The 25,810-nt window shown below is 40.4% G+C and overlaps 1 protein-coding gene across 1 annotated transcript; it reads right to left on the reverse strand.

Annotated features, from left to right (window-relative positions):
• Nucleotides 1-1,724: 1,724 nt before the first annotated feature.
• On the reverse strand, nucleotides 1,725-25,447 carry LOC119170002 (fatty acid hydroxylase domain-containing protein 2). The gene is made up of 8 exons (XM_037421014.2): nucleotides 25,260-25,447; nucleotides 19,108-19,222; nucleotides 17,124-17,227; nucleotides 14,920-15,041; nucleotides 13,311-13,516; nucleotides 11,269-11,541; nucleotides 4,339-4,512; nucleotides 1,725-2,076 (listed from the first exon to the last, which is right to left on the reverse strand). Exons 1-7 carry the CDS (start codon nucleotides 25,276-25,278, stop codon nucleotides 4,353-4,355), a joined length of 999 nt encoding a protein of 332 aa, XP_037276911.2. The 5' UTR covers nucleotides 25,279-25,447; the 3' UTR covers nucleotides 1,725-2,076; nucleotides 4,339-4,352.
• Between the last annotated feature and the right edge of the window lie 363 nt (nucleotides 25,448-25,810).

Consider the following 25,810-nt stretch of genomic DNA (forward strand, 5'->3'; position numbering starts at 1 on the left):
GTGTTAACTTCATGTCATGGAAACTAATATGTGTGCGACGAAACAGAGTACTACGTAAGATACTCTTTATACTTGTTAAGGGCACATACAGGAAAGAAACATCCTAGATTTAACTTATTATAACTAATAACTTGCTTAATTGAGGTTCTACTAGGTACACATTCTCAAGTTCTCTTGAGCTCGCACAGAAGACTTGCAACTTGTTTATACTGCATTACAGCTTGTAAAGGTGCATTAAGTAGGTTACATCAACAAGAAATCTTCCACTTCCACTTGCAAAGCGTCAAAGACGTCATGGGCCCCTCGTGAATACACAAATCACACCACTCATACGAGTGCATCACAGGTAGTCGTAAATAAAATACGGCCTCTTAACACCTACACAACATACATCCGCTATATGCCCTTGCAAAACAACTCTAGCTTGAAATGTCAAACTTGCAATAGGAGAGCCACCCCTCGGGACATCGGACTTATACACCCAGGTGTCCACTAATTGCCTCGGATGTGTCACTTAATGGCAGATGTCTAAAGAAGCATTTATATGGTGCAAGAAAGTGAAGCAGTAAAGATACACACATGTTTGCACTGCATCAAAATGTCATCTTACATAATGCATAGCAGGTCAAGTGCAAATAAATGGTATGTGCACTCCAAAGCATGTCGTCAACTTGCTCGGTAAATGTATAATACAACATTTATGAAAAATTAAACCAACAGTGCCCTTGTTGTTTCTTCACACCATCGAAACTACATTGCATATTTGTGACGAAATTCAGTTTAAGCTTAGGCCACTTAGGCTGCCAAGAAAATGCATAAGCTTAAAGTGTACAAAAAAAAGTAAACAAAAGGAACAGACACCGATATTTAGTTCACTGCTTGTCTCAACCCATTGCTTGAGTTTGCGTTCATGTTGTTTAGCTTTGAGCACTCCATGACTGGACACATACTTCTAATAGGTGTTATGGCTTAGACAGGTCAAAGCAGTTGTTAACATGCCTTTGGAAACTTTAACAATCTTGTAACCTCAACCAAAAAGTAAGACATGCATAACTAATGCCCTGGAATCTAGATGCTTCATGTGAGGCTTTTGCATCTTTATTTTACATGTATTCATCTTATTAGTTACTCTTGTTATTCTGATGATAGTTTGTCGAGTGAGCCAAGGTATGTTGGGCTTTTTTGTTATCATCTCTCACAATGCACACTAAGCTGGGTCATATTGAATTGACACAAAGGCATTGTGAAGTTTACTTTTCTTTCCCGTTCAACAACTCCAGAAGTCATACTTGCATTATGTTTAATACCACGACCTGAAGACAACAGCCAATTCATATTGCTTGTTCTTCTTCGAATTTTGAACTTTTACAAGCGGCTAGCTACACAGCTAAATTTAGTAAAAAGCCAACCTTGCATAAGCACCAAGCACAAGTACACAAACAGTGGGAACGCAACTCTCAACAATGAAGAAATATAGAAACAACAAAATAAAAAGGCTCAATTTTAGCACGAGACCTTATCTAGGTAAGTAACCTGGGACAGGGAGTTACTGAATTTTCACTTTTTTTTTTCTTTCCGTACACTGCTGAATAAATATTCAGGAGTCAGCCATATGCTAAACACTTGTAGCACTACCGGCTTTTTTTCCTTTCTTTGATAATAAATTTCCATCTACATCTCACCTCATGAAAATCTTAGCTTATACACATCTTGACATTCATATTCTGATTAAACGCAATCACCATGGCCATTAACAGGGACTGAAATGTTTTGCTAAGCAAAAAAAAAGCCTTTGGCAGTTGGGCTATGGTGAAATCTGGAGGATTTCGCAATGGGATCCAACGAGGTGCTTAGTGCTTCCAAAGGCATAACTAGACCTGGGTGTGTAAGGTGGAGCTGCAGTCTAGATTATCACAGGCTTTGAGCCACAAAGGAGGCTCAAACAGGGCATCAGGCCGATGCACGAGGCTCATGATGAAGCAACAACACGGGCCTCTGGATCAGACGGGACACATCAGGCAAAAGGCAGCCCTCGGTCATGAGGTCCCCTTGCATGGAAGGAAGCCTTGACAGGGCCTGTGTAAAAAAAAAAAAAAAAAGACTTAAAGCTATAATAACTTTTGCTTTCTACAAATCTGTACACAATATAGTTTATATTTGTGCTAAGGCACTCAGCTCCATAGCTGACTGAGCTAGTGCTGGGCCCACTACAAGAACAGCCACTACAATCTATAGGAAATAAAAAAATGCAACAATTCACTCCGAAATTACATCTAGTCAAAAAACTGAACGGGTTCCACTGGTCATACCAGTTTCTAGAAATTGGTCCCAGGTAAAATGAATTTGAAACCAACTGGAATGCTGCACTTCAATGGGAAAGACCAATTGGTCATTCCAACTGGTCCGTCATAGGCCACCTGGTCTCCCAAATGAAATGCTTGTCAGACCAATTGACTGCACACATTCCCATTGAAAAATGCTGGAACGAAGCACACTTCAATGACCTCCCAATTGTAACGGTTATTGGCCCAATTGCATGTGCACATTTGAACTAGAAAAGCACTTTCCAGTGAAAGCAGGCTGGTTATTTGAGACGTTTTAGTTGTAATGTTTGTCACTAGCATGGAAGTTTTAAAAAAAAAGGGTAAGGCAGCAACCGAAACATCCGTGAAATAAGTGAGGTCTTTATGAAGTGCTATGGCATATACACATATTCAGACAACATAGGAACTCCCAGGGATATTTCAAAACTGGCTTTTATATGGAGATTCAATTTGCTTAATTTAATGAGCTCTTTGTTTGCTTCATGGAGTTCCATGTGCAAGTTCTTGTGTGAAGTCAGCAACTAGTGCGGCGTTAAAAATTTTGTTATACATTTTCAAAAGTTATGGAACTGAGGAAACTTTGTGAACTGCAGAACTCTGCTGATTTGTCAGTTCCTTTTCTTACAGACGTATTACGAGCGCACTCTAACCTTATCGCAGCAGACAGCCGTCGCACTTTGCTCACACACGAGCACAGGCTGAAAACGGCTGAACAAGGGTTGGTTTCATATTAACTCTTCAAAAAAAAAAGTTGCTATTGAAGTAGTAGAATACAGTCAAAATAAGCACTAAAATAAATATAAAACATTCCTGCTCACAAAATTTTGTATGGTTTCTTCCTAAAAGCAATAATCTTACAATTCAATTTTCTTGAAAGTGCATGTTCTGCAGCTAGTCCCATCAGCATGGCCATCTTGACCGGACTGAACAGTGATTATTTGGCAGCACGTGCCACAGGTCGCCAGCTTTATCAGCGTGTTTTACATTCAGCATGTTTGTAATACCTATTCATGTTACCACATACCAAGAATTCAGCACTATTTCTTTGCATTTGAGGTAAATATTTTACTTAACACGTAACCAGTTGCATCACAGCCTTTACGGTGCAAGTTGTTGATTATTTATAATCATTGTGCAATGAATTCCCATTGCTTCATGCGCTGTTCAGGTAATGGAGGAGTCCTGACAGTGCCGGGAAGAAGGTAGAACTAATTATAATTGAATCTATATCATTTACATGAACTAAGAAAAGAACATACAGACATGCACTTGTTTTGTCAATAAGATGGGCACTGTGCTTAGGTTCAGAAATTCAGTGCTTACTTTATCAATCTAACATAATTTATTGTACATATTGTAATGTAGATGTAGTGGAGCTCGGGAATGGGTGCGTGTGGGGGGCATAGTGAGAGAAAGAGAAGAAGCAAGTGGGATTAGAACAGCCGGCCCGCAGCAGCAGTGCTGTGTCTGTCTCTTATTTATTAATATTCATAGCCCTTTTAACAGTGACGTCCTTTATGCTTGGTTTGAAGTCTCGTCCACACTGAAGGCGGAGCAGAAAAAGGGGTAGGGTAGGCGGGATTTTCGGGGCAGTGAGATGGTGAGTATGTGCACCCGTTCAGACCGCACGCCTTCTTTGGCTGCCCACGTGGCCGAAGAGGCGAGGCATCTCGTGCTTTTGTGCATGTGTCGCTATCACGTGGCACTGCTTCTCTCAAAATACACCACCACTACTGCATGGCATTCTGATTGGTTGCGGCAAAACAGAGAGCTTCGGCGGAAGTTAAAAAAAAAAACAACGATCTCCCAAGTTATCCAGCTTGCTGCATCGTTTGCCACTCACTTTTGCTGGCTCGAAGGAGGTTTCCTAGTTTTCCTGCTTCCACCCCGCCGTCCTCGGTGTGACTGAGCTTTGAAAAATTATACTGCATTTAGAGCTGACTCGTACTACATAGAGAACAGAGTGCAGTGTGACCACCATTTATATCGCAAGTCATGTGCTAAATGAACTTACAAACTCGAAGGATGCTACTGTGAGCTTTTCTTTCCTTCAGCAGGCCACAGGTCCTTCAGAGGTACCAGACTGAGCAACATAACATGGCGGCGATAGGCATCTGTCTGTCGGAACTGGCGGTCTGTACCGTGCAGTCTGTCAAGCACACCCAGCACTCCAAAATTGTTGTTGAACCTGCAGAGTCACAACACACGAGAGATTCCTATCCAGCTGACAAGTGTCCGCACGACACCACAGACCAACAATGCACACTATTCATCATTTTACAAATGCCTCACTGCATCGAATCCTGGTAAAACAGCCAACTATGTGGTGTAGCAAAACAAGCAGGCAGAAAAATATAGTATGCCTCAAACAAACACAAAATACAGGATGTATAAATACACCAACCCTCGATAACATAAATTTATTGAGATTGGATAAATACTTTGCCTTATTTCAGTGCCAGACAAATTAAATCTGGCAAAAGCAAAAACATCTCAGAAAGCAATCGAAGGCAATGAGCATGCCACCCTGGGTCTTCTTGAAGAGGATAGATTGAAATTTTATGCATATTGAAGCATGTACTCTGGCATACTTCTTTCTCGCACTCTTCAGATGTCTTGGGATGCCTCAGGAACTTGCATCATTCATTGCAGCCCAACAGCATTTGTGTCACCCCTTAAAAAAAATGCACTGCACATACTGTATTTTCCAGAGCATAAGACGTGACTTTCTGAAATTTTAGTTGGTGCATCTTATGCAAAGGTGCATCTCATATGTTCAAAGTGTCATGTGATCTTGAGCGAATATATGTTCATATTTTACTTGCAAGTATGATCACCTATACACGATAGCATTAATAAAAAAGATATTTAATATTGTTATAACAATGAAGCAACCGTGACCTTAGATGTCGGCTACTTGCAGTGCGGTGGCCATGTAGAATATAGCCGCGATAAAGGCTGTTACTATGATACCCGTGTTACACGAGCAGAGAAAATGGCCTTTACTTCCTAATGCCTTCAGATTGAATGTCATTCACGCGGTGCCACATGGATGAACGAAATTCGTCACCTAATGCTATCGCCAGAACTCATTCGACTGAGAAATGCGTACTCTCGATGGCACACCTGATGAAGTAAATGTATAAAATGACATTTGATTCGACTTGAAGAAAACTATTTGCGTATTTTATTTTTACTAATATCTTAAACAAGTGCTTAAAAAGTTATCTTCAGCTGGTAAACACTATAAAATAAATATGACAGGCGCCATTTTCTTTTTACACTGCGGATCTTAAGTTGCTACATGGTCGGTTGTAACGTCGTGAAACAATGTTACAAACAAAATCTAATGGCAGCATAATATGCTGATTTATAAGTTTATTTATTATATATTGTGTATGTAGCTTCTAAGTGCTTGTTTATTTTTTATTGCTCCTCACCCAATGCTCACGAGGATGGTGCTGTGATCGACATCAAGTTTTTTGTTTTTTTTTTTTACGAGTAAAACATGTAATATTTCACTCGTCAGTGTTTCCCTCGTACATAAAAACTTGTGCTTTTCGCATACCCAGTGTTGTAAACGTTTTATTATCATTTTTGTAATACTTTGTTAGCCGTTAAGCAATGTGTGCATTGTTTCATGATTGACCATACGCTGTTTTCTTATTTTATTTGTTGTTTTTCTCTCTTTGTGGTTTGCTTATTTCATGTAAACCTGAAACTGATGTAACTTTGATGCTTTTTCTTTTTATTTCCTAATTTCTTGAAGTTTGAAAAATCGACGTCAAATTATTTTTTCATGTTGGTGCTCTGCGGATTTGCAATGCCAAGTGAAAAGGGGTAGGAGCCTCGTCACGCTGCTAGCATAGCAGCTTTTTGCTCTTATCCTTGTGTTTTCTTTGAACAACTCTGTGAAGAAAATGCTCAATAAAACTGAAATTAAATGAAAATGAAATGTCATTCACTTTGGACTTCTAGCAGCGCCGCCGAAAAAAATGTCTTTCGGGAATGAACACCTTCGCTACCGAATGCCATTTTCTATGCCCGTGTGGCACGGGTATAACACACGCTATATAGTACCGATTGTTTCTTCTTAAAGCACTAAATCTATGAAGCTGATACATTAAATAAAAAAGGGCACCCCATTGTGCGCTATTCGCATCTCTCAGGACGAATAATAAAGTTCGAAAACCCAACCGCAATGTTTTATAGTGACAATGTAACGCTCGTGATTCACTGGTTCCAAAAACGAAAATACCCCTCTGTTATCATGATCAGTTTCCACGTGTGAATCCAGCAGCATTCGTAGCTTCCAGTTTCCTGTTGCCATTCACCTTTTGTGTGTGTGTGTTTTGGCAGTTTCGCTTTTTCGGTAGGCCACCCGAGTTTCGGTATTACTGCGCAACTGTACACCTTCCTGCCTCGCCTCATACTGCTGTAGAGGCAACGCCAACAATGTGCTCCATGGTGCTTACAACACCGTATGAAACAGAATTTACTCGGAGGCCGGCAACGGCGACCCAGCGTTGATGCCAACTGACGTGAAAGAACTTCTCACAGTGTGCCGGAGGATGTGGCTTTGAATGAAGTGGCATAAATACTCACTTTCTACATCTTAGGACAGCATTATGAGTTTTATACTGCTGCTTACAGATATTCGGTACCTTGCGGCACAACGCAGTTTGCAATGAATAAACTCGGCATGCGTCATAGTATTTCATGTTGACCGGGTCAAAAATGGGTGCATCTTAAACAGACGTGCAATATATATATATATATATATATATATATATATATATATATATATATATATATATATATATATATATATATATATATATATATATATATATATATATATATCATTTTTTCATGTGAAAGTAAAAAAAAGTAGGTGGTACGTTTTACACAAAGGTGCAACTTATATGCCAGAAATTATGGTAATATGCTATGGCTCAGACTTTTTGAAAATTCTCAATAATATATAATTTGGAACAACCAGCCACAGCAGCTTATTGTAGTTGTTTGTATTCAATCATGTCACATGATTGTGACAATGAAACATGGAAAACTAAAGCTAGTAAAGACGGCACTCTTTATTTTACTGTCATTACCAGAAATGACAAAAAACGAAATAACACTTGCAATGCAATGATAGTGGTGAGTACAATCATTGGTCATCGACAATATGACATGAAAGATGCGGACTTTCATACATCATGCATGATTACACATTCCAGTGTTGTTGCTGGTGATAGCTCCAGAACAAACTCAACTACTCACGATGTGTGCAAAATGTTATTTGAATAATCTAAAACAATTACAAAGTTTCCAAGACATATGGTGTGGCCTGCATCAAGTGCTGGTAAGTAGGGGTGTGGGAATATTGGAAAAATTTAGAATAACAAATTGAATAGCATTTATTTTATTCCTTACTCAAATCAAATAGCACTTATTTTAAATATACCAAACATTTTTCAAATAATCTGCAACAACGAAAAATGCTCGCAAGATTGAGACGTTGGAACAGTGAGGTGTAACTCTTTTTTTTTTTTTTTCATCATCGAAATACTACCAAGGTGCACGCAGCCTAAGCACTTACAGGGCTTTTGACACTATACTGATCACAGGAAAAAGCCGCTTTTGCTGAAAACTTCAGTGTAACCAAAGCGATAGTGTCCGCAATCCATTATCTTCCCCGTGATGTCTGTTATGATGTAACTCATGAAAACTGCTCAATCTTTATGAATCATTATTGTTAGAAAGCTGTTGAGAAAGTACCGCCTTGTATACTATAATCAGTGCTATATTTGAGCCTGCAATTACAAAATATTTTGAAGGTTCTAGTTGGTGCTGTATATGAGCTAGCCCTCTCAAATCATGACAGGTAGATTGCCACTATCCCTCAAGAGCAAGGTAAATAACAGCTGCACCTTGCCGGTACTTAGCTATGGAGCAGAAACCTGGAGACTTACAAAGAGGGTTCAGCTTAAATTGAGGACGATGCAGCGAGCTATGGAAAGGAAAATGGTAGGTGTAACCTTAAAAGACAAGAAGAGAGCAGAGTGGATTAGGGAACGAACCGGTGTTAAGGATAACATACTACTAGGTTTGTGCGAATATTCGAATGCTTCCAATATTCAAACGAATAGTTGAGTATTCGAATTCGCTTCGATTCGAATTTAAATCATCAAATATTTTCGAATTATTCATAATGAACAAATAGATGTTTATCAATCTGCATGTCACCGCCTGTAAAGGTGGTTTCACTGCAATGTAGAATTACTAAACCGTGAAAACACTTATTTAGGGTGAATTTGCTTTGCCACGAAGCCCCCCTTCAAATTTAAAGGGGCCCTGCAACATTTACTGAACATGGTCAGAAAACGCTGCCGATCGGTAGTCGAGGCTACCGAGAACACGCGAGGCAGATATAGCGCAGCACGCTGTTTGTTATTCACAATAAATTTTCAAAGCTAAGAATAGCTTTGAAAATGACACCACAAGCTCAACGATCACTTGTCACAGCCAAGAAGGAATATACGACTCTGGTCACAGCCAATGGCTGATTTGAGCATGGCGCGCCGTCGTTACAGTAACCGCCGCGGGAGGTCGCCGCTTGTCTGCGAGTACGTGCGCGACCGCACTGAAAAACCGCGTATTCGAAAAAAAAAAAAAAGGACGTGCTCAAGGTCACAAGGTGCGTGTGACAATCTTTTTTTTTTCCCGTGCCATTCATCCCAGCTTAACTTCCAGCTATTTCATTGGGACGAGAAGAGAGAATGCAATTGCAGCGTGCAACAAACTTTTGGAACTCCGCTCGTACTGGACTGATTCCAGAAACTTTGCGGCGGTAAATTTGTGAGGCAACAAACACATTTACTGGCTCCATGGCTACTTGAAGAAGTGTTGCAGGGCCCCATTGAAAAAACATGTTAACCTCAAATCAATTCTTCATTTTATTAACCTTGTTATGACGATGTATATAATACAACTATAATAAATTTTAAAACATTAGGTATCTTATCACTCGCACCCTAACTAAACTACTACTCAAAGTTGTTTAGACTTCCTTTGAACGAAAAAAAAAAATGGCATTTGCGTAGAGCCCCTATTTCAATACAAAATAAATATTGTGCAGTTTAGTTAGGTCATAATAAATATTCCTTTTTTTATATGTCATACCTACCATTCGAATTCAATTCAAAATTATTCGATCAAAATCACTATTCACTTCGAATTCGCTTCGAACCTAAAATTCACTATTCACACAAGCCTATAACATAGTTGAAATCAAGAAGAGAAAATGGACATGGGCCGGGCATGTAGCGCGTAGACAGGATAACCGCTGGTCGTTAAGGGTAACTAACTGGATTCCCAGAGAAGGGAAGTGGGTTAGGGGGAGACAGAAGGTTAGGTGGGCAGATGAGATTAAGAAGTTTGCGGGTATAAATTGGCAGCAGCAAGCACAGGACCGGGTTAACTGGCGGAACATGGGAGAGGCCTTTGTCCTGCAGTGGACGTAGTCAGGCTGATGATGATGATGATGATGAGCTAGCATCAGTGTACTTTTTTATTGGTTAGAACTAATCGTAATGTTCCTTTGTTTAAACTTGTGAACATTTGTTCAAAAAAAATGTTGCCAAATTCTCAGGTTGTTTTATAAATTGTTTCTTCACCCATCTAGGGCTGCTTTGAAAATGGTTGCCCTGCTATTCGAAAACTACTCAAACAGTATTCGATTTGTATACATATTCAATTTGGTTTGCCAATATTTCGTTCATATCTGATTTTGCCTTAAAATTTACTATTTGTGCACACCTATTGGTAACACAAGTAACAGTCTATCCACTTAAGTAACAAAGGCAGTTTAGACTCTTGAACACAACCCGTTTTCACCGTAGCTCGGACTTGTCGTCAAGAAAATGCCAGATACATTTCGCACAGGATAAACTGAAATTTTTTTCATAATCAATCTATCTTGACTTAATCTCAATGTGCTTTGTGTGATAGTAGACAACCACTTCAGTGAAGGCACAGAGATGTTTGACAGGTCAGTAAACATGCCGCTCTAAGACCAATGTCAATACTTTTGTTGTTGTTGTTGCTCTAAATGAATACAACTAAAAACAAATTGTGCATGAATTTTGAGCAACAATTTGATTTTTTTAATGTGAAAATAAAACATGACTGACTGCAGAATAATCAAATATTTAATTACATGCTAATTAGGAATAGTGCAGTAATGCAATGAAAGGGGGATAGTTGGTCCATGTTGAGAATGCTACTTGGAAGTGCAAAAATTAAAGCAAAAAAGACACACAAGGTAGGAGAAGATGAGCACTGTGGTTCTACTTTCTTAAGTATTTTGTATATTTTACGCTTTCAAGTATTGTATTTAATTGAACTGAGTTTTATTCAAATGTGCAAAGGCATGTTAAGAAAAGGAAGGGCAAAAGGCGTCAACACCTTATGGGGTCCTCCCACGTGAAAAAACAGTTTCAATAAGTTTAATTACCATCAGGTATCCTTACGCACTCACCGGAGTATTGTTTCATCGAGGAATAATTACTAAAACTTGCACAAAACAATACACTCAAACCTCATTATAACAAAGTTGAATCTTGCACATAAAAATTCCTTATATCCAAAAACTCGTTCTAAAGGTTTGTTTTTAACACTATAACTATTGCAAGACTATATTTAATTTACTTTGTTATAACTGATAATTTGCCATAACCAGGTTGATTATAATGAGGTATAAGTTATACTGTTTCACTTTTTTTTTTTGAAATGCACTTTCAAGTGTCTCAAAATTATGTAGTAGTGTTATGACACATTTGTGGACAGTCTATCATAATACACACCTGACAGGGTGAAGCACAATCAGATAATAATAATGAAGCAAGTTCACATGAAAATATTATCAACAGAACACGCTCACTTGAGGTGGTGGTAGTCATGTGCCTCTGGCGACGGAAAGAATGGCAGGTGGAAGCCCGAGTGGGCATTCAGGCTTGACAGCAAGGCCACGCTGAACCAGAGCCAAGCTGTAGCAGTATGAGAGCCGAGCAGCAGCACACCTAGCAAAGGCGGCAGTAGATTTGAGCAGATGTGCTCCACTGGGTGGCAGTAGACGGCCGTGATGGCAATTGGAGCTGTCCACTCGTGGTGCTGTTTGTGTATGTGCCGGTACAGGCGAGGATGGTGCAATAGCCTGAAAAAGGCACAAGAAAATAGAACACGCACCTCTCAAAAGCAGAACATTTACAGTTAGAGCAGCAGAATCACAAACCTATTCGCTTGGAACATCCGACACAAGAAAGTACAGTGGAACCTCGAATATACGACTTTCAGGGGACTATGCAAAATCATCATATAAACCAGGAGTCGTATCGAAAAACTAAGAATGCAGGCAGTGACAATCAGCGTTACCCGAAAAACGATTACAGACTGCCGGAATAAGCCCGTGGCACACATTTTTGTGCTTCTCCAAAAAAACGTATATAATTTTTTTTTAAATGGCAGCATTACTTAGTTGAAGGTGATGAGAACAAACCTTTTTCTCAAATAAAAAAAAATCTAGTCCGATGCGCATCCTTTTGCTGATAAATCTAGTCTGAAATTTGCCTGTGCGTGCAAACAAAACCGAAACCTCATTGGCGACAGCCTCTTGTGAGAAGAGTTGGACGCAGTGTCACCCCCATCACAAAATGAGGACGGAGCACAAGTTTGCATAGGATGCCCTCGTGTGCGACTAAGCCGTGCACGTTGTAATTTGTTGCCTTGTAAAATGCAACTAGTGATGTCCCGCTGTTACTATGAACGTACATGTCAAACGAAAGTTATGTTTCACGGTGGAAGTAGCTGCATCAAATCCTTTTGCATGTTCAAGGCATGTGGCGACGAGTGCCTCAAACAAAGGCAGGAGATCAGCTGCATGTCGATTAGGAGAAGTTTCCATGAACTGAAAACACGAAGGCACTGTCTCACTCTTTTTACTTTTTCAACCATCAACCTTGGGGAACGTTCTTAGTTTGCACTCCCGAATACTTGGTCGGTGCTTGATTTGAGTAAAGCCATCTTTTTTTCTTCTTGGGCGAAACTGGAAAGTCGTCATAAGATGCGGAGTCAGCCGACAACTGCATCGTACAGCCAAGGTTTTTAATACATCACATCTATGGGTATATCGCCGGAACCAAGCCAATTCGTCATAAAATGTGGATCGGTGCGAAACCGGAAGATGTATAATCAAAGTTCCACTGTTCAATAATACCTGTTAATACATTAAAATGATTAAAATGTAGTTGCTGTGAATCCTTGACCATGTCTTATACAGCCAGTTGTATTCCCTGAAAACTTGAGCTGTGGTGGCTGGTCCCATGCCTACCAGTCCGTGCATCTTCAGCACACATTTGGCGATTTACTACATGAACTTTCTCATGAACTAATATTGGTCTTTTATTCAAAAAGAGTGTCTTATCATGATGCCAGAAAGTGGTCACGACGGTGTAGAAATTCATGACATTTCGACCCTTCCTACAGCCGACTAAGTTGTCTGCTGTGTCGCTAAAGCAGTCTTGCTATTATATTACTGGAGTGCGATCTTAGAAGACAAGCAAGTGAGCAACCTAAAGTAAGCGCCAAAGCGCCACAAACATGGCAAATAAGAAGCACAGTCTAGGAGCCAGCTTATGCCATTCTAGCACGTACACAGGGCAAACCTAAAATGCCAAGGCATCCTTTAATCAAACAATGCGGTAAATCTGAAGACAAACTAGAGGAGCGAACAACACATAACAGCAGTGCTTCATGTGGTGTATTAGCTCCTATGCTTCGTCTTTTTTTTTTTTTTACCATGCTGTTTCCTGGTTCAAGATGTCAAACAAACTATTTAACAAGTTGGATAGTTCGTGACGTCGAATGCCTCATTTGGGAGATCAGCGTCATGCAAAAAGCATACCAGCTGCCGACGAATGCACATACCTGTGTGCGTAGTAGAAGCCTGCCTCTTCCACCAGGACACAGACTGCCAGTTCGAAGAGGACCCAGTGGAAGGTGGGTAGCTGGGGGCTGCGATCATAGCCACGCCATATCAGCAGCTGGTGGGCTATCAGGCCAAAGGGCAGCCCCACCACCAGCTGGTTGAAGAGCACCTGCCGTACCACTCGCCATACGTGGCTGAACTTGACCTGTGGTAGAAGTCAATCAATCAATCAATCAGTTTATTATCATGTCATAAAAGGATAATACAGGGAGTAAAATATACAGACGAGGGTCCTAAAGTACAAGACTGCAACGGTACCCTCGGTGATCATTACAAATAATAAAAGTACAAGCAGCTGTTAGAATCATAGAAACAAAAATATATAAAGCAGAATGAAAACAAAAAGGCATGGAATCAAAAAACAAATAATACAGCATAAAACAACACAAAGAAGATAGATCAACTATTTAACAGGTACTCTTTTAGTGAGTTTTTAAAGGAAAATAAAGAAACTTTGCATTTTAGCGAAGTGGGCAAATTATTCCATATGGTGATGGATACAGAAGAACAACATGAGACTTATTTAAGTTCACCAAAGCACTACCAAAGTGCACCTTCTTCACCATTGTGGCCATTGGCAGGGTAACAAACATCATCACTTGCACAGCAAAAATATTAGTAAGGTATTACTGATGAAACAAATAAAATTATTGTAATCAACTATACAGACACTCCAAGTGAATTTTCACAATATTCTCCTGTAGCATTGCCAGAGATAAAGGGGGGGGGGGGGGGAGGGCTCAACACTATTTCATTATATAATGTTGGTACGTTATAGGTTTTTCAAGACTGTGGCTAGAGCAGAACCCCTCATGGAAGATGCGGAGCCAGACCAGGAACCATGTTCAATCATCCAAGCCTCCGCCGCAACTGTCCGCTGCCAGCAGATGCCACGTGCTACGAGCGCACCCGCGTTCACCATTCCTCTCGTCTTCCCTCAATTGGCACAGTCGCAGCCGCCGCTCCCATAACGTGCATTTGTATGTGTACGTGTATATATACAGATTGAAAATTGAAAATTTTAAAGCGTGGGTGGAGTTGAACCCCCTCCGCCCCCCTGTCTACTCCAGTGCTATCTTCCACCATGATGTTCCAGATAAAGTCTGCAATAAGATCCTATCAGTACAGACTTTTGGGCTAGTTGGTTTGATACAACCATGAAGCCATCGTGCTGAAAGCACGGACCGAGGAAGAGGAGCGCACATCCTGTCCTCCTTCTAGTCCGTGTTTTCAGTGATATGGCTTCATTTAATATCCCATCAGACCATCCTGCGACTGCAAGGTAGGACCCTGCGAGCGAAAGGAAAGACGGCAGGAGAAAGCAAGAATGGCACCTCCTCTAATTCACTACAAGGCTGAGCATATAGGCAGTCTGCATGAGCAGGTAATTGCATTACGAATTCATCATGCAATAATGCACCTAAATATCTAGGTCAAAAAAAGCAAAGCAAGGTCTTGTTTAGGAGCTGTGGAGGCGTACTCAAAACAATATGGCCAATGGCCAGTGAGACGACAAAACAAGTAGAAAAAAAAAAGGTAAGGACTCACTGGGTATGGAGCTGTGTCCTGGATTTTGTATCGCAGCAGAAACGCAGGACGTCCAGTGAGGTCCATCAGTGTATAAAGACCACCAAAAACCCAGTAGACCGCAAAGGTCACTGCAAATGTACCTGCAAGACCATCCGCGATGCTTTTTTTTTTTTCCACTGTAAAACGTGTCCTAATGCAGCACAGAAATCGGTCGGAAGGGTCTGTTTCTGTTAGAAGCAACCATATAAAGCCAATGTACAAATAATGAAGCCAAGGTAACTGTAAGGAGTGTTTGTAGCTTTTGAACTGAAATGGAGTAATTATGACATGAAAGTAAATAAAAGGTGACAGAAAGAAAGCATTTAGTTTTGGTGGGAACCAAACTTACATCCTCTGTGTTATTCTTGCTGTGCGACGATAACAGTTACACTGTCCATCAAGTTCACATCAACATATGTGAGTGCAACTTTGGGAGTGTTATGCAAGGGCACTTGTGGTCGTGGTAGCTAATGTGGAACACTCTTTTTCACTACGGCATAACATAGTATGTGAGCTTTTAAAAGAAGTCAGCTGACCAATGAACCCTGGTATGCAACCAAAAGGCATCATACAAGCTGGAGCTGAGATCCTCTCATAACAAGTTCCAATAGTTTTATACGATTAATGTAGCACATTAAAATGGCTGCTTACGTGCTTCTTGAAGAAAGATGCAACACTATTTATACAAGGCTCCCAACCAGTTATGAATTAAAGGCGGGCTGGTTGACTCTATATCATGAATATTTAAAGGGACCCTACAACACTTTTTCAGCATGGTCAGGAAACACCGCTGATCGGTGTTCGCGACTCCTGACAAAACGAGCCAAGCAATAAATTTACAATTATCAAGCTCAGTGGATTGTTTGATCATTGACCTACACTCTTTCTTATTTTATTTGCTCTTCTTTCGTTTTTTTTATTATTTACTCTTCTTTATGTAAACTGAAACTGATATAATTTTCTATAGATCACAGTTCCATGTTCAAATGTCTTTATGTCTGTGCTCAACAGATTTTTGATGCCAAGAAAAAAGGGGCAGAAGCCTTATCATGCTGCTAACATAGCAGCTTTTGCTCTTACCTTTGCATGTTCTTTTTGCGATTACAGTAAGAAAATTGCTGAATAAAATAAGTTTGAGTAGAATTCTAAATTGCTAGCTCTTCTTTTTAAAAATGATGCCATGCACACGAATGACTGAGTCATATACCCACATTCATGGTCATTGGCTGATTTGAGCATTGTGAGCTGCCTAGTTACCACAGCTGCCACGACAGCCCACTGAGAACACCAAAACACTGATAATACTGAAAGTCACACTGAAAGTAAGCTGCGCACTCAAAGAAAAAAAAATAAAAGAGAGAAAAAGTTCACAAGGTCATTGCACACACATGATGCAACTTCTTTCACCCCTGTCATCCAGCATGCTCGTTGGGATGAGAGAAGAGAGAAAGCAATTACAGTACAGTATGTGCCAAATGTCTTTAACTCCGCTCGTACTTGACAGACTTTAAAAGTTTTTGCAGTGGCCTATTGATAAGGCAATAGGTTCCTTCAGGGAAGCCACTCAACAGTTACTTAGAAAAGTGTGGCAGGGCCCCTTTAACAACCCAAAAAAGACAAAATATGATGGAGCAAGTATGTGACACATACGGATATTTTATATGGCACCACGCCCATGTTACTGTATACTAGTTTTCCTTTTACATTTTCTCTAACTATTAAGCATTCATGATGATTTCAACTCTTGAATTTTGCTATTGCTGTAACATGCTTTACTGCTTATCATTCCTGTAGTGTGTCTAAGCTCCATTTCAGAGTGCTACTCATGATTCAAGTCATGTCATGTAACTGATGATGGGGAATTCTAAATTAATGCCTTTAATTCAACCCAGACGGTGCTGGATCCTCTGGAAAAACATTTGGCAATCAATGGGTGACAGCATTAAAGCTTCCAATCTTAAATTATGCCAATAAATTACCAATGCTGTTCTTAGTAATGAAATCAAATTAGGAGCGTTCAAAAAAGAATGGAAGAAAACCACACCGGAAGGCTATATCACAGCGAAAAAGTTGTGAAGTGAGTCATAACAGAGAAAAATTCGTGATCTGAAAGTACAATGTTTGGAACGGCAATGCTTAGAGCACGCAACTCTCACAATGATGTAAAGGGAGGAGAGACTGACCCCATATACTTTTGGAGAACTCATCACCATCAAAGAAAGCCTCGACAGCATCCCACTGGCCTTGCCAAAAGTTGCCCGACGCTCCCCAGAAGCGTTGCAGGTGCCTAGAGAAGAAAATGAAAAATTGAGATTAAGAATAACAAAGCCAGAATGACAGGAGAATGAAGAGCCTTTTTATTTTCAGATTCAAATGTCTATGATGAGTGTGGTGCATGTATGTGCAATAAACTTACACTCGCCAAGGTAAAAATGAAAGTAAACAAGCATTGACGTTTTGGGCCCCGTACGGGTCCCTTGATCACAATGAAGATGTCAGCATGGACATGCGGCTATTTAGAGGTCAGGTGGCGCAGCGTGTGGGTGTATATCTCTGGTAGATTGCCATTTGTCTTGTTTATCGTGCGGTTAGTCGACTGAATGTAAAATTATTATACAAAAAGACGGGCAGATAAATGTCTTTCCGTTGCGATAATGTCTGCTGCTTCCCAGTCAATACTGTGGCCAGTTTCTTTGTGGTGTTCCGCCAAGGCATTCGCAGTTGTGTGGCCCTTGACGACGTCATCTTGGTATTGTTTCAAACGCCGTTTAAAATTTCCACTTGTGCCAATGTACGACACGTCACATCCCCCACACGGTATCCTGTAGATAACTCTCGGGAAAGCCGTGCACTTCAAACGATCCTTTGCGTGAACAAGCTGTTGTCGTAGTTTTCCAGTAAGCACGTGGGCTAGTTTAACACCATAGCCTTTAAAAATTCTTGCGAGCGCCTCGCTTGTTCCCAATGCGTAAAGAATCGCTGCGCGCTTTCTTTTTCTTCTTTTTTTCTGCCGTTTCATGGCAGAGCTTAGCTGAATTACGCTCCTAAGTCCTGAGAAGTTGATCAGGGTAACCGTTCATTAACAGGCCCCTTCTCACCCTCTGCAGTTGTTGCGTATGTTTTGTAAGGCTGGAGCAGACACGAAATGCCCAGGAATAATGTGCTGCTGCAACGGATCTCTTTTGTCCGATGGAGTGTGCCGAGTCGAAGCTGAGATACTTTCCTATGCGCGTTTGCTTTCTGTACACACTTGTTTTTAGCCCATTGGAGGTTCTTTCCACAAGGATGTCAAGCAAAGGAATTCGTCCATTGATTTCCTCTTCCACCGTGAACTGTATCCTCGCCTTGAAAGAGTTCAGGTGCTGGAGAAACTGTGCTGTGTGTTAGCGACGGATAATACAGAAGCAATCGTCCATTTATCTTAGAAAAAACCTTGGTCGCGTCGCAAATGAGCAAAGCGCGCCACATTCGAGATCCTCCAGTGCAATGTTGGTGCAAACGAAGGACACGGATGCGGCCATTGCTGTGCCGAACACCTGCTTTAAATATTGCTTGTTGAACACGAAGTATGTGTTGTCTAGACAAAACCTCAGAAGGCAGCAGACGTCCTGGGCTTCAAAAAGCGTATGTTAAGGTAAAGAAGAGTTTGTTTACTTTCATGAACCTACAGAATTGGTCTGTCCAGTCTTTTTTGTTGCTGTTTCTCATAATGCTTCTCATAATGTTTCTCTAATGTCATTCACATAAAAAAATACATACTTGTTCAAAGTACCATTTCGCTCTTTTTACCATAACAGAATAAAGTAGACTACAATTAATTTGTGTGATTGTTGTAAATTCTGTGTTGGTGGTACATACTTACAATACTGTTTTATTGCTTTTTAAGTTGATGTGGCCTATAGTAGGTCTTTTGCAAACATTTACCACCATAATGACATGCTGTCATATGGTGCTGCACTGTTTGTTACAAACAACTAAGTCTTATCGGGCATTTCTCATGCTTATCTTCGCTTCTAGAAAGTGCAATCCACCCCTTCGATTCCACAGGTGCAATAAATTTAAAATTTAAAGGTTGTGTTTTCACCTAACACTAACTGCAAATAAACACAATGTGCTCCCCTTTTTTTTTTCTTAATAAAAGACACACTTTTGACCCTCTGTACTTGCCAGGTGAGTGTGTTGCTCCCAGCAACTAGAACCACGAATGCTGTGCCCAGAATAAACACGGAGCTCTTGAGTGACGACAGCAGCAGGCCCCGAGGCTCCTCTGCCACTCTCACAGCTGGTATGAAAATAACGACAAAATTATCGGTACGGCAGCACGAGCGTAAAACATGGACATGTGGTCACACCCATGTTTTGGAACAATGTGATGAAGTCACACACCATATGAACTAATAACACATTTCATTAGAAATGGACAAGTTAATTAGATGAAATGATTACACAGAGTGGTTAATTACATGTGTTCCTTTTATTGGTCCAATGCACTGCCTTTATGCTATTCTTCACATAATAAATGACCAATTGGCAGTCTGCAATGAAAAAGTCTGTAAAAGAACATTGTGTGCTCGAGCCACCGTTTCAACAAGTGGACTTCCTCAAGGCTAGAACTGATTTCCTTAAAGCTTCCTCAAGGTTGGAACTGATTTCCTTAAAGCTAATGTCTATACGATCCGTACCCTCTCCTCCAATTTGAATAAAATAAGGAGAGGGCAATTATGGATGTGGGAAGAGGAAGAGGGCCTCGTGACAAATTGCGAGGGTAAAAGGAAAGGAGTATTCCGTAAACAAGAAGAAATAAAGAAAGAAACGAGGGGGGGGGTGGGGTAATAGACATTTCTCTGAATTGGGGTCGTCAAAAGAAGCGCTATTTAATAGTGGGAGGTTTAAAATTTCCAGAAAGAGGTTCGAGACTCTGGTTTTCATTTCGTGTATACCACATCAAATTAGTTCAAGAGCACCTTTAGAAATGTTTATGACTGCTGACTAGAGTGTATTGAATTTATGAATAACGTATGACTGTATATTTTCTGTCTGTTGCTGACTGAAAGTTTGACTGAAGTATATAATTTTTGAGGTTGTTGAAGTTGTGACCGGCTGCATTAAAATGCTGTGCCGCTGCTTTCGGCAATTTCTTTCGTGTGTCTCCATGATGACCATTTAATCTAACATTAACAGGCAGTCCTGTTTCACTAATGTACTGTTCGTGACAGTCTGCGATTTTGGACTGGTCAGTAGTGGTGGGTTGTACCACTTAAAGAGACACTAAAGAGAAGGACAATTTTTCTATTATCAGTAAAGTGCTCTTTCACAATTCTGAAATCCCCGCTATCGCCACTAGAAGATACCCGGTAGAAGAGAAATCGCACAAAATAAAAAGGGGGTTGCAACAGCACCTTCAACTTCCTGCACCAAATGCCGTAGCGTCGTGGATTTTGACAGCATCTACCAGAAACTATGTAGTTCCTAACTCGTAAAAGTAAAGTTCATGGACCTTTGAAGGTGCCGTAGACTTGACATACCAAGTTTCAGAAAATTTAGCTGTACCGGTGTAGCCAAAATATAATAGATACACTCAATAATCTGTCGCGGCTCGTGCGTAGATTTTGATGAGATTTTAAAAATAGTGCCGCACCCTGTCTGTTGTCTTCACCATGTCCATTGTTTTTTATGTTAATTAGTTATGTCTATAGTCATATTCACCAACTCGCCCAACTCTCCTCTCTAATAAAAATGGAACCTTGACCTCGATTTTCTACATTTACCACGTTGAAACTAAGGCATAGAAGTTTCAAGAGCATAATCTAAATCGATTCATTGTTTTACTGCAGTGTCTGTTTAAATCAAGGAGAGCAACCTGCTAGCATTGCACATAGAGCTGTGAAAGATGCATAGTGTAGCGCTCCAGATTCATTTGGCCAGCCGGATGTTAACTGTTGTTCTTAGCATGGTATACGAGCCTTTTTACGTACTGCCCCTGTGCAATGATTGCCACAGCTGCCAACTGAACCCGCAACCTCACATTCAACAGGACAATGCCACAGCAACACAGTCACCATGGCATGTAAGTTACAACAAACACACAGCATGTGCACACAAGAATTATCAAGCCCCTGAGATAAGTGCCACACACAATAAAGCCGTTCATGAGCTAGCCTTTTACATGGTCATGCCTTTCCGTACAAAAAGGGGAGAACAACAGAGAGGTAAAGTAAAGAAAAACACTGACAGCAAAATCTGCCTGTACTTTATCCTGACGTTATCTATTTGGGACCATAACAATAAGCCCTCAGGTGCTGCTTCAGTTCCAGGCTGTCAAGTATCCTGTGACCAATCTTAGACAGCAAGGACAATTGTTTCAAGGCACTACAAATACGAAAAACAATAATAGGGGAATAAATTAATGCCTCATTTGTTTGTTAGACACAACAAAGTGAAGCTAAAGGAGACATGGGGGATGCATGGTATGAATTATGACATATATATGACATATATGGCAAAAAATTGAAGTGGGCGAGAATACAACTTGTTTACAGTAGGAACCAAACCCTTTACACAAGCCTCGTATAACCTTCATTCAGATCCAAAGGTTGTAAACTCAGCCCCTAGCAACAGCAGGTTGTTTTTTTGTCTACTTTAACTTCTTCCCCTTTATGTCATAATTACTTCATTGTAGTTCAGGACGGCAAGCCCTGTAACCTATGCCCTTCTTGGCTTCACTGTCTATTGGATTCATGTTGTTACAAGTGGACAGTAATTTCTAACTTCTAAAGATAATTTTGAAATTGAAGTGAACAATTTGTGGTCATAATAAAATTTTCCTCGATCTTCATTACTGTCAGATGCACTGTCAAGCAGCGATGCCAGTAAGATAATGCATAATGCACAAAATAGTTATACAAGCTCTGGAGTGCAAACAAATACATATGAGTTTCTTTTGCCATTACTGCAAAACTTGTCGATCAGTGCCATCTCCTTGAGTGGACCCAGGAGGCAGTCCAGGCCAGAGTGTTCCTGGAATAAGGGACCCTGCCACGTCCACTGACTGACCACCTAGTAAACATTTTTTTCTCTCTCTTCCTCTCCACTGGTGGCATAATATTTCATTTTTTGACCAATTCTTCAATAAAAAAAGCGCAATTGATGACAAGAATATGATATCCTTATACTAGATAGAGCAACACATTAGACATGTGATACATGCAGACAAAAAGAAAACCTCGTCATACAAGGTAAGTTTGCATCCCTGTGTTGTTAGGCTTCACAAATAGCCCAAAAATTACTCTCTATAACTTTTTCCATGACTACATGTTCATATAAAACTGCATAGATGCTTTACTACAGACCAATAAAAAAGGCAGAAACCGAAGTAGCAGCTCTCACAAATTATTGAAAGGGTAGAAAATAAAATATGCCTATAATTACTGCTTAGAAGCTCACAATAGACTAAACTAGCACTGCATACAGTCAATATTATTAAATTTCAGAGCTCTTTCTTTTTTTAACTAGCTTACATTGATCAACAGTGCTACATAAGCCATACAATAATGTACATATATATGCCTGCTCATTTGATGTGAGTATAAAAATTAATGATGGCTAATAATGGAAAGCAGCTCGCCTCATTCATGCAGGCTAGCTAATGAATCTGGACAGAGTGCAGTTTGTGATACTTGATCTATTGCCTGATGCTTTCTCAAATGTTGCACGAGTGTTTTCCACTGCTGCTTTTATTTTTGATCCCTACTGTTAAATTAACTTATCAAGTTTATAATGTACCTGACGAGTAGATCGCATCCCAAAAGTGTATTTATTATTAAGAGCTTCAGTATGTGTTCTATATATACTAGTACTCTTTCCGTTATTCAAATTCACTGTATTGTGTTTGGTAAAACCAACTTCTACTTGAGGCCTTCAATACAGGCCAGCAGTATTAAATAAATAAACAAACAAATAGATAATATTGATGTGAATATTTCAAGTAGTGGAGAATTTCAAGGCAGCCTAGCCACTTTTGTCACACCTTCTTTCTTACATCTTTCACTATTTTTTTATTGTGGTAAATTCTTGTGGCAGACAGTTGTCAACTAAGGTATGACAACTATTCCCTTCCATAAAAAAACAAGATGCACAGCTCTAACAACTTTGGTAAGGATGACAGCTGAATTCTTGTGAAAGGGAGAACACATAGAAATTTATGCAACACACTGCATGCCGGTGGAGAAGATGCAAGATAAAAAATGTGCATGTGCAATCAGGAAAAAAAAACACGAAAACCAGCACAATGTATGAAACCTCTGAACTCTTGTCAGTTAAGCACGTAGTACGAAAAGCAATATTGGAGAACGTGTGATGAACTGCGCGCAAAGTTTAACAATCTTGTGTCAAGGTTATCTCCCGCAGATATTGTCCGAGACAATTGTCTCAATAATCACTGAATGCTGAGCCTGTGATGCTAGCCAGCCTTATCACTTCAAAGGATAAGTGAGGAGGACCACTGATTTCCAACAGATTTTTTTAATGGCAGTGCAAGCATTGTTGGTTGGCTGCTATATGTCATAGAGATATCATTTATGCAATACATCTGTATCTCACATAACACACTGAATTCTTGCTTTCCACATTTTTCTTATCAGTTGTAGCGGCAGCCTGCGCAATTGCGTCAGGCGGCAAGCACAAATCACCACTATGCCAGCAATTTCTTTTGCAAGAGTGGGCGACAATAAATTATTATACACTATATTTCGTGCCTCCCAGTTAAAATTTTTCATAATAATTTCACAAGGTGTCTTAAAAATGCACAACCATTGAAACTAATATCTACTCTTGGGATCCATAATAAAAGCAATAATTAATTAAATTCACAACTCCATGTTTTGTTCATTTGCAAAGCGTTAAGTATTTTTTGAGATTCAGAAAAGTTTACCTAAAGGCAAATGCATGTAAAATAAAGCCTGTAGAATCTCGGTGTTTCAATAATGAGCAAATTGACAATTATTTTTCTCCTGATCGATTGGGAGTCACAAAAGAAAACTAGGTATTCTTTTCATTAACTAATTTACATTAAATTGTAGTTTATTCAATTTGTCCAGATAAGAACATACAGAAAGTACCAATACATGGCTGCAACTATGTGTAACAAATTCTCAGCTAGTGCATGGGTGATGGAACAGCCAAATGCTAGGCAAACATAACAAAGGCTGCCCTTGTGTTGTTTCAGCTCTTTTTCATTGTGATGTTTGTTTAATGTGCTTCTGTTCTACAGCAGCATAGTTTGCCTCTTCATGTAAGCACCAAGGTCATCTAGCAGTGATACAGAAGTGTGGCACAATGCTAGTTAACTGTGTTTATTTTATAAAGCAAAGAGGTTGCAGTAGCGTTTGGTTTTCTCAAGAATGCATAACGAGCAGCTTCTATAAAACAGACAATTATAAAAAGCGAGGACCTGTTATTTCAACCTATTTGCACGCACTTTTGCAGACGGCACACGCACAGAACATTTATTCGTACATTTAATCGCACAATTGGAGATGAGGTGGTCCTGAGGAGGCAGTACCAGGTAGAAAGGTACCAGGACAAACAAACAAAACATTAAACCTAAATTAACATGACCTGAAGTTGAGTGAACAGGCATCGTAGCAACAGCGCATTACTTGATCGTCACCGCGGCCCTCCGATGACGCGCGCCGACACAGCGGCGAGCTAGACGAATAAAACATCCGCTGGTCTCCAATTACTCACGTGTGTGCTTGCGCAAACCACTTTCTTCGCGTACTTTCCTCTTGCGTTATCGCTAGCCTGTAGATACTAGCTACGTCGATTGGACGCGTGCACACTCGACCGAGCACAGAATATGCTAATAAATTTGCAGATTTCAGAAACTCGCGCAAGTGCGAAGTTTATGTTTTGTTGGAAATCCTCCTCCTCGCGAACAGCGATATGTATCTTTAGAACACCAGCATAAAAAACTGCAAGAAAACTACCTGAGCTACACGTAATCGGTAAAATCCATGCGTACGAGTCCAATTACGGATGTTAAGCATGTCGATAGTGCAGGTTGTAACCTTCGTCAATATTTCTTCACCACGCGAGCGCCAAGTTGTGTTTTGAACAGACGCCTCTATCACTGCGCAATGCGCAAAGAAACGGACAAAAATCCAGCCAGCATCTGCGTTTCGACGCGTACCTAAGCAACAGCTTAATTTTTGTCCAATTCTATTGTCCGAAACAAAGGAGCGTGTTGCGCTGTTCTGTCGATCGCGGTCGCTTAGACTCGCCGAGCAAGAAATACGAAGATGATTAACGCGCGTACTTACTTTGCTGCTGCTCCAGCATCGTGAAGGACAACTGTCAAACCGCGCACCTCCAATGGAATAGCTGCCTGGTATATCGGCGATCTTCCTTTCAGCGCGAATGAGAAATAGTATAGGTAGCAGGTATCTGCTTGCAACTTCCGCGCCTGTACCCGTCGAAGTACCGGAGCAGAATGCGATGTGAACGCGCGAGTCCGTACGGTGAGTCAAGTACAGCGGTACAGCTGACCCATAGAGAAATAAAAAAAGGTGAAGAGTGGACACTCCCGTAGACCCCAGCGGCCCAATCGACTCTAGCACACCTAGTGGTTGATGAGAGCAAGTGGCGTGCGCTTCCGGTTTCGGTTTCACTGGCGCAAATTTTGAATTACTTTGCATAACCGACGTTTGGCTATGACGAAAGTTCATGATTTCAGACCACTATTCATCGCCCAAAGGGATAGTTTTTGTAGGTCGTTTTGATTCAGCGATTCCCTGTTTTGTTTTGTTCAGTGGTTCGTGCGAATCGGTCGTGACGTAATTTTTATTTCGATTGAGTTATAATAAAAAGAGAT

Source organism: Rhipicephalus microplus, chromosome 2 (genome assembly GCF_043290135.1).
Source record: "Rhipicephalus microplus isolate Deutch F79 chromosome 2, USDA_Rmic, whole genome shotgun sequence".
Taxonomy (NCBI): Eukaryota; Metazoa; Arthropoda; class Arachnida; order Ixodida; family Ixodidae; genus Rhipicephalus; species Rhipicephalus microplus.